This window comes from Vitis vinifera, chromosome 6 (genome assembly GCF_030704535.1).
Source record: "Vitis vinifera cultivar Pinot Noir 40024 chromosome 6, ASM3070453v1".
Lineage (NCBI taxonomy): Eukaryota > Viridiplantae > Streptophyta > Magnoliopsida > Vitales > Vitaceae > Vitis > Vitis vinifera.
The window spans coordinates 671,128-683,267 of NC_081810.1; the positions used below are offsets into that span (position 1 = coordinate 671,128).

Genomic DNA, 12,140 nt, shown 5'->3' on the forward strand with positions numbered 1-12,140 from the left:
CATCTGTGTTCCAACTGTGGCAATGAAATTTTTTTGGACCTAAAATTTTCGATCTGTTTCAAAGCATATGAGAGAACTTGTAAAGATCCCAAATGCACCTGCCCAATCACTTCATCGATCATAGAGAAGATAACATATCCTCAGAATAAAAATACTGTACATATTTAAAAGATTTGGTGTCAGTTTTTTTAATCAGGAACTATCACCAAAAAAGAGCAAAAAGCAGTGGGTGAGGAATCCACAACTGCATTATAATATCTAGAAAATATGTCCAGTATTCTGATGGCACTTGTAAAGGATAGTTAAATACCTCCCCAAAAGGCAAAGCATCATTTTCGAAGAAGTCACCAAAATCACCAAACTCGGAAAGAAGAGCTTGGATATCCATAACTGCACCTCTATCATCATCGTCCCAATCCCAATGAGATATCTGCTCACTTGCAACTCCTGTAATGGCTGAATTGTTGACTTCAACAGATCCATAACCAGACCTGTATGCATCTTGCATAGGCGCATTATTTACTGTGCCCACTTGGCCAAATGATTCTGATATCCCTGTTCGAGGTCTCTTAGATCCCTGCATTGAGAATATGGTTCAGATATTTGCTAATTTTCAAGAGAGTATATCACAAATAAACATGAAGAAGAACATGGAAAGCAAGAATTGATTAATTTCTTTCAGCACTTTACCATCCATACATACAAGTTGAAACATATAAGTGTGAAAATAGAAAGACATAAAAAGGTTCCTTTCTGAAGGTAAATGTAACTGCAGTTACCAATTTGTGGCAGTCATTTTCCAACTGATCATTAGAAGATAGACCAGACTGTCTACATGTCAACGAATCAGCATCTGCCTCCGGGTCTCCAGCTCCAGTGGTCATCTTGACATCACTATCACTGGAGCTGCTAGTTATGCTGCTGATGCTGCTATCATTACTGTTGCTACTACTATTATAGCTGTGCTGTGTGCGTGTCCCATTCGAATCAATCCATGATTCATCCAAAGAATCTGTCTTGCCAGCCCTGCCAACATCAGCCAAAGAAAAGAGGAAAATGACATTTCATTGATCAACTCTAACATAATCATGATAAAAGAGTAAAAAAAAATACCATATGCAAGCAAGGAACAGCAAGTAACAGACCTTAACTTAATAATACAAAGACCCAGCAACAGTTTAAGACATCAAATCACAAATGTATAAAATGGTAGAACAATAAGATTAACCACATCATGTCAAGCCAATCAACAAAAAATGCGAATAACATTTAGTGCATGTGCACATCATGAAAGTTATAGCTATTTAACAGTGGGCACAACTCATGAACACTAATCAGCAATATTATTAGAACCCAAGTTTTTGAGCAGCAAGTTTCAAATTTTTAATTTCATAAACTAACATGCATTTTTTTATTTATCTATACCTTTAGAGCATACAGGAGGAATTTCTATAGTATCAGGAAATACGGTTTTATAAGGTCTCCTGATCTAGACCATGTCATCAGTATTTAGCTTCTTTTAGATGAGAGAATGTTGCCTTACTTGGAGGTTTTCCTCTGGGTATGCATAATTGTTTTTGTGAAAGGAGATTCAACTTTTATTTCACAGGTCACACAAAAGAAGCAAGGACCTTGGAAACTAGAAAATACAGCTGCTCTTGCCTTGGATCCTCATTCAACTAACCAAACAGAAAATCAAATGGCTAAACAAGGTACTTAACTGCTACAGGTATTTTCTAGGGAACTTCATTGCCTCCTTGATTAGCTTTTGTTAGGATCTTGGGGAGGGACAGTATGCTTTTCTGCTACCAGTTTTTTACTCATGTTCTGCTCCTTTAATTTCCCTTGAAAGTTAGCTTGTCTTTCCTGTGTCATTCTATCTTTATTTCTTAATAAAATGAATTATTGTTTTTGATTAAAATACACATTACCTTCCTTTAAGCCACTAATCATACAAAAATTTTAGCTTTAGGTTGGCTTTGGGATTCCAAATCAATTTGGGTGAAAGAAACTTTGACAAGTTCTCAGTCTGGGAAAGCAATTGAAAGAAAGAACAAGAGAAGATGCCCTTCTATATTCAAATCTCCACCAAGGAGTCATTGGAGACCAAAACTCTTGATGGGGGTTTGCTAGCAGCTTCAGCAATAGAATGAAAGAAAGGAGTGAAAAGGTCAATTCATGCTTATTCTTCATAAGTATCAAATTTTTTCAGATGTATTGGTGGGTGAAAAGTGGAAGAGAATTCTTTCTCTTTTTAGCAAAAACAATGAAGAGATTTCTTCTATTCATCTCTTGGGCATCCAATTCTTTTTGTTCCTCCCCCTACATAAAATATCCTACTTCTATTTGGTGTTGCTAGTTTATTCAAACAAAGAAAAAGGTACCCACCTACAAACGATGTGAACCTCCTAGTGATTTGTCCTCTTAATCTCCTTGTGATGTTCCTCTATGTCCATTTGAAATTCTTCTCATGGTGGATGATTCTAATCTACTCATTGCCCTTGAAAAAGGAAATTGCTCATGAAAGAACCACCTTATTTCTAATTTTACTTCACACTTCTTAGAATCCCACCATATTGTGTGCTTGTGCTTCTTTTATCTCAACAGTTCATGCAACTTACATGTATCTAAAGCTTGATCTTACCCGAAGCTGAAGAAAGCTGTGTAGGAGGAGATGAGATCTTATGAAAAAAATGCACCACATGGAGGCTAGTTGTCATTGCTTAGAAGAAATGAGAGAGCTGGGTGTTCACTATGAACAAATCACTAAATCAGATTACATTATACAGAAATATCTGGGAAGTCTTGGGCCCCAGGGAATTAACTATTTAAAGGCATTTAATCATGCATTAATAAAAAATCATGACTGTAAACAGCATTATCTGACAGCTAATTCACAGCATTTTGACGTGAAGAATGTGATTCTACATTATTGGTTGGAAGCAATACATACAAGCATAACCAAGCTAAAAATCATGGATTTCAACCACCAAAATCCACTGAAAATGCACATATGTTAATTAAAATGACAGAGAACGTTAAAGAGATTAACTTAACCAACCAAAGAGCAGTAGGATAAAAAGATTTTCTCAAATGAAGCTATGAATGAAAAATGATAGTTCAGTGACATGACTAACCAATGGGTAAAGAAAGATGAACCAGACAATGATGGTCCTATCCAATTTTGTAGCCAGAATCTGCAAGTTCACAACATTAATGTTAGTTGATATAATATAATGTTTAGAACCACAACAGAAACAAACAGTTTGACTACCCAACTGAGAATCTGATTCTTAGACAATTGCCATAAACTTGAACACTCAACTTGGGAGTTACGGTAAAATCAGCTAGGTTGATGCACTGAGAGGGAGATATTCCAATAAGAAAAGAAGTGGCATGTTTAAATTGACAATTGTACAATTTAGATTAATGTCATCCACTGCAAAAATGGCCCTTAAGTTGTATATACAATGAGATGGAAGATAGGACTATCCAGACTTATATGGAAATGGTCAGGAATGCTTTAGAACACAACAATGTGGAAGCATGAACTCGACAGAAGTGTAAAAGAGAATGTTCTGGAGCATCAAAGCATCATTTACAAAGAATGAGAGTTTATGAAAACTCTAGATCCTCAAGGGTAGAAACCTGTAAAGGTTCTAGATGCTCCTAAACGGGTGAGGGACCTTTTGGCCAAAGCACCTCCCCAACTCAAAGCTTTCAAGCATTACAAAAATTTTATTGTTCAATACACTTGTGTTCTTCCAAACTCAAGGTTGCTCTTTTCATTTCATTCACTAGGTTCCATTTCTAGACCACGTCTAGACAGGACTTTACCGGACATTGTCCAGAAAAAAGCCAGCTTAGCAACATAAGGGCTTAGGGCAAGCTGAGTGCCAACAGTCAGCTTGGAAACAACCAAGCTAGTCATATTAACTAACAAAACCTCTGCATTTTTTTATTTATCATTGTCACTAGATTAATCCAACTGGAGCCACCAACTTAACCAAATTTATTCAACTGCCACCCATCAGGCAAAGCTCTAAAATAATCCTTAAAATATTAAGCAACCTGCAGCAATAATTAGGACAGTATACCTTTTTAAAGAAGATCTAGAAAATGATGTTTGCAAGACTGGGACAAGCACTGCCTCAGCTGGATAAATAAATGTTCTTTCTGAAACATGATCTGGCAATCCCTTCTGAGCACCTTTTCCCATTGCATGAGGATCAGCAACATGATATTTGGGGAAATTCCTAATGGAATTTGAGTTTGATTGCAACATCTTGTCAGTTCCAGCACTAGGGCAACCAAGGGTTACTTCAACATAACAATTTTGCCCCCTCAGTTGGCAGCCAGAACCTTGAGAAAGGTGATAAGGCAGACCTATGAATCCATTTGATGTCTTAAACTTGCTAGAATCAAGCATACAAAAAAGATATCAATCCAAGCTTTATTATTATCAAAAATGAATAATTTATTCATCAAACAAGAAGAAGAACAGAGGAAGTGTATGGCAAATAAATAAATGGATACATATACAAAGAAATCTACCTGAAATACACTTGTTTCACAAGATCACTCGGACAACATCCAGTAAACCTACCAAGCATTCCATGAGGAGAAACAATAACTGCCAAACATCAAACGGGGACATAGTAACTAAAGGTTCCAAGGGAGCCATAAATTGAATAACTGGCATTTTAGAATCAAAGAGATAGTTGGATTTGCCTAACACCTGAGGGTGAGGTTCCTTCACAAGAAATCCTTGGCCTAAAGGCTTGAAAGGCCAAGTTGCATTAAAAAGGCTTAAGAGCCTTCCCATATGATAGACCCCAAGTTGACCAACTGGTTGAACCAGATTGCACCAGTCCCACTCCATCTATGAGTCACCCAAATTTAAAACATCCTCCATTTCTCCTCATTTATTTACTATTAGGAAGTTCCCCTAGCAACTACTATGCTGTGCTAGCCTTAGTAGAGTACACACGCAAAACTGGTCCAATTTTTCTTAGGAAACCCAGCACTAAGACAAAATTTACAAGACCAGCCAATTGCAAAAGTATACCGACCAACCTGGAAGACTCTCGCTGTACTTGTTGGAAGAATGCTTTAATACCATTTCCATATCACCACTTGCAAGTGCTCGAACATGCCTAGAAAGCAATGGGAAGACATGCACATCAATTTACCATATATGGGAGGAAAAAATAACAATCAGAAATAGGAAGCACCAGAATACTGGAAATGATAGACAAAAAAAAGGAGTGAGCTTGACCTACTTTGCAGATATTATAACATGTACAAAAATTGCCTCTTCTGTAGCTGCAAAGATGAACTCAATCGTAGGCTGCCCTCTCCTACAAAGAACACCACCCATAGATTAGCTGAAATAAAAATTTGATGTGATAGCACCAAACTCACCTACAACACCACAAAATGCAAGAAATACAAGGTCTGACAAAACCAATAAAAATCACTTAATGTTTCAGGTAATGACCTTGTCAACAAAAAATTTAGAAAAGCCAAACATTATACAGCACAAGCAATTACTAAGTACGTTTTTCTTGATTGAGCTTTCTTGAAATTCTGCTAATCATTTTTTGATTGGCAATAAAAGGGAATGTATTAATAAAGCCTTGGAAAGGGCACAAAAAAGTACACACAATGCATACACTAAGCATCAAAAGGCAAAAAAAAAGGAACAAGAAAACAAGAAACGCACCCCCTCTCCTTACATCGAGCATGGCCAATCTACAAAGCCTATCATGGACAAAGATCGATTCTCCATGTATAGATTAATCCATTACAAAAAACTAGCCATAAAATAATATTTGATTACTTGATCTGAATGTTCAACATTCTCAAGCAACCTCCTATTTCTTTCCATCTGAAGAGTCCAAAATAGACATAAAAGGGTGACCCTCCAAGCTTTTTTTCACTTCTTCCCAAAAAAAAAACCATGCCAGCCTTGAAGATTCTCTCTAACCATGGAATGCATCACCCATGTCACACCAAACAAGGAGAAGATCAACTACCATAACATGCTTGCTTTGACACAATTAAGGAGTAAATGATCGGTTGATTCTTCATCCCATTTGCACATATGACATCTATTTGGCATATACCATCCCCTCCTTTTGAGCTGGTTAGCCCTCAAAATCTTTCCCTAAATGGCTTCCCAAGCAAAAAAAAACCTTTCTTTATAGGCACCCAAGGGTTCTAAACAATGTTGACCAGAAAAATGCCCCTTTCACCCCTCACCAAGGAAGCATAGAAAGATTTAATTGAGAAAATACCACTCTTGGTTTCCATCTAACACAGCTTATCCTCCTTATTGCTTCTAATTGGGATCACATGCAGGTTCCTTAGAATTCATCCACCCTCCCCTTCCTCTTCCCATATCTCTTCTACCCAAGCATCTTTAGAAATAACTATAGAAAAAATACTTTGTGAAAACCCCTCCCAAAGTCAAATCCCCACACTATTTATCTTTACAACATCTCACCCTCACTATTTATCTTTACAAACATCTCACCCTCATGCCATCCCTAACAAGGAAACAAGACCTACTTTTTACATTGGTCTAACCTTCTCTAATTTCCTACCACACCCCCACCCCATATCCATCTCAAACAACCCTTGAGAACCATCCCCAACCTCTTCCCCAAACTTCCCTACAATGACTTGTTTCCACAAACTGACTCTCATTAGCGAATCTCAAATCAACTTGCCTGGCATGGCCTTATTTAAAATGGAGAGATTTCTAAATCCAAGACCCCATGCTTTTTGTCCAGACAAGGTATAGCCCAATTTACCACACAAAGCCTTTTCTCACCGGCCGGCCCTACTGCCCCAAAGGAAGTCTCTTTGAATCTTTTCAAGTCTTAAATTGATCCTCCTTGGGATAGCAATGGAGATTCATCAATAATGAAGACTCAAGACAATCATATACTCACAGTCAAAGGAATACAGAAAGCATTGATTTGCTCATAGTAAAGACATTAGAAAAGCATTTCAGATTTTACGGATGTTTCATTTAAGTTTTGATATAGCCTATTATCAGGCCCCACATGTTATAGTTTTTATTCCTAATTTATATCATTTTCTATACATTTGTTTGTGTTGATACAATTTCAATTAGTTTCCCAAAAAGCAAAGAAACACCTTTTTTGGCTACAAGAGCATCACCTTCTCCAAAGGGGCAGAACCCCGCCTTCCCCTCCAGTTCAAGCTAGGAAATACCACTAGGTCATCACCTTTTTCCCCCTTTTTTTCTAATAAGAACTAAATAATAATAACATTAATAGAGCCATAAAGCAGAAGCAATGTACATGCAGAATACCCCACGGTGAAAGAAAGAAAGACAACACTAACATAAAGGCAGAAAAAATAACTAGAACCAAACCAACCATCAAAGAATAGCCAGCACCTTAGGTCCTGCCCAGGATCCTACATTCCAAAGCTGGAGTTGAGGACCAATCAGAAGCACCAGCTCCGTCAGCTCCCATCCCACCATTTTAATGCCCTCAAGAGTCCTATTTTCATCTCTTCTATTCCCAAACTAATCTATTCCAGCTACCCTTCCAATAAACTTATCATGTACACTAGGGTTATATACCAGATACACGTTGTGACTATCACCCACTATTGATGTTATCATGTCAATACAAGACTCTACACTGAAAAATAATGATAACAAATTATAATAATTATACCATTATCATCATAATGTCCAACATCATTATCATAATGTCCAACATCATTATTACTGCTTAACATAAAAGAATAAAATAAGATAAAAGAATTTATTACAGCAAACCTGAAAAGTTCTTCACTTTGTGAAAATGGATGGTATTTTGAAAATACATCTCCAAATCTCATGTAGTTAAGTCCTATGAGTGCTCTGTCAATGCCAATAAGATATATGTAAATTCATGACCATGAAACTTAGAAGACAAAAACTTGGAAATGGAAGAATTATGACCTCTCTATACAATTTCTTAAAGCCTGAGATAATGCAGCTGCAACCTCTTCTGAGTCCCCAGGAGCCAACCAGAATCCAGATGCAACAACTTCCAAAAAATTAATGGGTAAATATCATATGTTAAATAATATAATCATAACATGATTATAACAAAAACACTGTGAAGGAACTTAGAAGCAGGATCAAACGAAATCCATAAAATGATTTGTGAACACAAAATACCTCTTAATCTAGATACTGCAACTTGTGCAGCCTCAGCAACAGATGAATGACGCCCAGGAAGAAAAAGCCAGAGCTTAATTTTCTCATCTGTGCATCTCATAAATGGACAGTAATTAGTGTTTCAACATGCTTTAAAATAGCATAAATAGTACAATTCTTTTCCCTCACGAAGATATAAAAATCAAAAATCAAAAATTAAAAAAAAAAAAATAGAACAGCATGAGAGAATAGCCACGTATTAACCATTACCAGGGTTATGCAGACCTTGAGATGGATCCCAGGGTCCAACAAAGGAATTGGTCCATGTGCTGAGAAATCCTTCCCTTTGTAACTGCAAATGTGTAGAAAGCACCACTAGCGTCGCAGGATCTTTCTGCTCTACTTTCACACTATCCAAATACAAAGAAAAATCTCATTTCAGTAATTATGTAGAAGAGGCGACAAAGTGCCCTTCCTGATTGTTAACATTAACTTGAATTTTAATAGAAAGCTGTCAAAATCCTTGACATCAAACCTTTTATCATTTGGAGGATTTAGATCAGATTCATGAGGGAGAAATTGAAACCATGATATGTGATGAAGACCTCCCTGCAGAAATAGCCAATGATGTAAAAAATGATAAAAAGAAGTATATATTGTAAAAATGAACAAAGTGAAAATAACAAATTACTGCTCCCAATGGAAATTCAGAAGTACATGAAGATAATACAGAGGCACAGCATTGCTGCCAGACTTGAACCATAATATAAGAAAAATAGCCCTTTTGAGGCCTAGCTCAAGTGGTAAAGGGTTGGGGCGGGCTTATGGGAGGTTTTAGGTTCAAGCCCCAATAGGAACAAAAAGTTACCTATCAAAAGAGAAGAAAAAAAAAAAAGAAAAATACATTTTTTAAAGCAAGTTTGTCAAACAAGTAATACAATTATTGATCGGACAGCTGATTGACAAACTCTTCACCAAAATTGCACATACTATTTTCTAAGTTCAGTATGGGAAGCCTTGATCCCAACTAATTAGACTTGGCTGTGCAAGCTATGCATAGGATCATGCTTGATCCACAAAATCAAGGAGGGACACCCATCCTTCCCCAAAGATATCACAAACCATAAATACCAAGATTTTAGGAACAAGCAGCTGATAATGAAATACTCCTCATTTCAATTAGTTGTCGAAGCATGAGTGAACCAAACAACAAAGGTAGCAAAAAAACTGTCATCAACTCTCAAAAAGTATTAGAGTACAGGAAACATGGAAGCTAGGAAAACATTTTCCAAACATTAAAACATAAACAAATATCTGATAATACTCATTAAGACAATAAAAAATGCAAACAACCAAACATAGCAATTAACATAAAGCTACTTCAGTTAGTTAAAGGTAAGAAACGACGAGCTGACATTGTCGAGTCAGGATCTGTCCCTCCCAACTCACGCCGGCCAGAGAAAGGGGCATCCTTTGAACTCCTCATCCACAACACAAAATTAGCCTTTGAATGATAAAAAGCTACTAGAATTGGATAAGAACATACAATTTTGAAAACATTGGTCCACATCACTTCAATAAAATAAAGCTCCCTCAATGATAAGAGTTCATCAATGCTGCAACCCTGCTGCTACGGAAAATATATTGCATCCAGGAGCATCTCCACACCTGAAAATAGGTTGAAGAGTGTTCATATCAATGCATGGAAATATAACAAGAAAATAGTTCCAATCAGTGTGCATTGGACTAAACCTGAATACCTATGTAAATCCACATGCAAACCAACTATGGAAAAATTGCATTAGAATGTGTTCTTTCTTCTGTCCATTAATTACATAAATGAAACAATAAACAATGTATCAATTGCAAAGGATGAAGTAGATGTATCTTGGGTGGCAACAAGTCTTCATCAAAGAAAGTGGAGCTCTAGAAGAAAGTTCCAATGTTGGTTTCTATTTTCCCCCCCTCGTGTTCTGGACGTCTACATAAAGAAATACATAACAACAGCCATACTTAGGATCAAACATGACTTGAAGAGTCTTATCGCTGATTTGAGAAGGCAAACCGGCTATCTCAGGAGCAAAGAAGAAGAAAGCAACAACAGTTTCTGTTGTTCTAACAAACACTTTCTCTGCTAATGCCTTCCAAATAAAATTTGAAGATGAAGACAATTGCCACACAATCCAAAACATAAAGAACGTGGTTGCAAAACCCAGTTGTAAGACCAATCAGAATGTAATACTCATAAATGCTAGAATCTCTTCTTTCCAGATTCTAATTTCTAATACACATCCCATGAGGATATTTCCCATAATACTTCCATGGAAAGTCCCACAAAGTAGCCGAAATTCAATACAAACTCAAGCTTGTGTTCATAATTGTGCGAAACAAGTAATAGCTACTATGTCATTTGCTAAAAAGGTATATCGTGCAGTTTTTGAGTAATTTTCAGACTCCAGCTTCTTTTGTTGATAAAAAAATTTCAAAATTAATGAGGCTGAATATGTGTTAGTATGTATGATAGAAATAACTTCGCATTTATAGTGAGAGTAATCATCTCTAGTTTGGTTGAAGAACTAAACCCTCATCTCAACCACATACACTTGGGAGCCTCCCAATTATGTTAACACATACCACACCCCCCCACACCAAAACAATATAGAAATAACTGCAGATTTGGACAAGCACTAGTTCTATTGTATATTCAAATTCAAGCACAAATCACATAATGTCTAAAATTAAAAAACTGGTAAGTTGAATGAACTTATCGACGATTATGTAAGTATAAAAAATGAAATGAAAAAAAAAAAAGGAGAATAAAACAACCAATCCGGCACAGCACTGACACGGATACAACTTCAGTAAGAATAAAGTTTTGATTTTTATGAATAATCACTGCAATACAAAAAGAATTCAGCAATAGAATTTATAAAATGATTACAATTCACTGATTTCAAGCTTCGTAGGAAATTTCTGGAAATAAATCAAAACAGAGGAAAACGATTTTGGAAGACATGTTCGTGGAGTATACCGATTTCGATATTCGAAGAGAGCAGGGAGACGAAGTTGAGCCACGCGGTGAGCCTGAGCTGTGAGCGCGAGCAGATGTGAACTCTGAGTCTTCGTCTTCTTCCTCTTCTTAGGGCTTTCTTGTGAGCCCAAAACGACTGCCGGTCGGTCGTTTTATTTTGTTTGTTCTATCTCCGATAGATGTAGACATGGTGTTGCGCGGAACACCGTAATTAGCGTACACCAAAATTGGGTTATACTTGGTTTAGGGTTGAAACCGAGTTGTATTTTGGTTTATGGATCAAAAATATCCCCAAAAATGGGGAAAAAAAAGTTGTAGGGTTTTAAAATAATAGCGTTAATCTCATTCCCCTCCCGTTAAATTTTGGCTAAATATATTCTTATAAACTAAAAATTTTATAATACACCTCATTTATTTCGAGTGGGAGGGGAGGTAAGTAAATATATAAAAAATAAAAATAATAAAAAAAGTATTTAATAAAATTTCAAATATATAAAAACTATATGTATTCACTATTTAGTCAAAATTTTAAAAAAGTAAATAAAATTAGCCCTACAAAAATATTGAGAAATATAAATAATCATAAATACATTGTTAAAAAATAAAAATAATAATGACAATTTTCACACATTAAAATAATATGACTAGAAAATAATATAAATTTTAAAGTGTTTTTATTAAATATAATTATATTATGATCATAACTATATCAACCTCCATATATTCTTATAGTAGAATATCATTAATTTTTGTGTTTGAATTGTCCATTCAAAAATAATATTTTTGCTCGTATTTTAAATTATATCAACTTGATTTGTTTTACTCGTATAAATTCATTAATTGTATATATTTTAAATTTTTAAAAATAAATATTTTAAATTATGAAAACCATATAATTAAAACAAATCAAATAAAATAAAT

At 35.7% G+C, this 12,140-nt stretch overlaps 1 protein-coding gene across 1 annotated transcript in view; it reads right to left on the minus strand.

Moving 5' to 3' along the window:
* Positions 1-11,560, minus strand: part of LOC100263945 (mediator of RNA polymerase II transcription subunit 13) — a 34,108-nt gene extending 22,548 nt beyond the window's left edge. The window contains exons 1-14 of the mRNA XM_010653082.3: positions 11,220-11,560; positions 9,735-9,856; positions 8,724-8,797; positions 8,459-8,598; positions 8,210-8,296; positions 7,988-8,075; positions 7,823-7,906; positions 5,283-5,360; positions 5,077-5,156; positions 4,555-4,633; positions 4,098-4,415; positions 3,138-3,197; positions 780-1,026; positions 311-577 (exon numbers count right to left, since the gene is read on the minus strand). Of these exons, the coding sequence (XP_010651384.1) occupies positions 311-577; positions 780-1,026; positions 3,138-3,197; positions 4,098-4,415; positions 4,555-4,633; positions 5,077-5,156; positions 5,283-5,360; positions 7,823-7,906; positions 7,988-8,075; positions 8,210-8,296; positions 8,459-8,598; positions 8,724-8,797; positions 9,735-9,758 (1,626 nt within the window). The 5' untranslated portion in view covers positions 9,759-9,856; positions 11,220-11,560. The remainder of the gene's footprint in view (positions 1-310; positions 578-779; positions 1,027-3,137; positions 3,198-4,097; positions 4,416-4,554; positions 4,634-5,076; positions 5,157-5,282; positions 5,361-7,822; positions 7,907-7,987; positions 8,076-8,209; positions 8,297-8,458; positions 8,599-8,723; positions 8,798-9,734; positions 9,857-11,219) is intronic.
* Between the last annotated feature and the right edge of the window lie 580 nt (positions 11,561-12,140).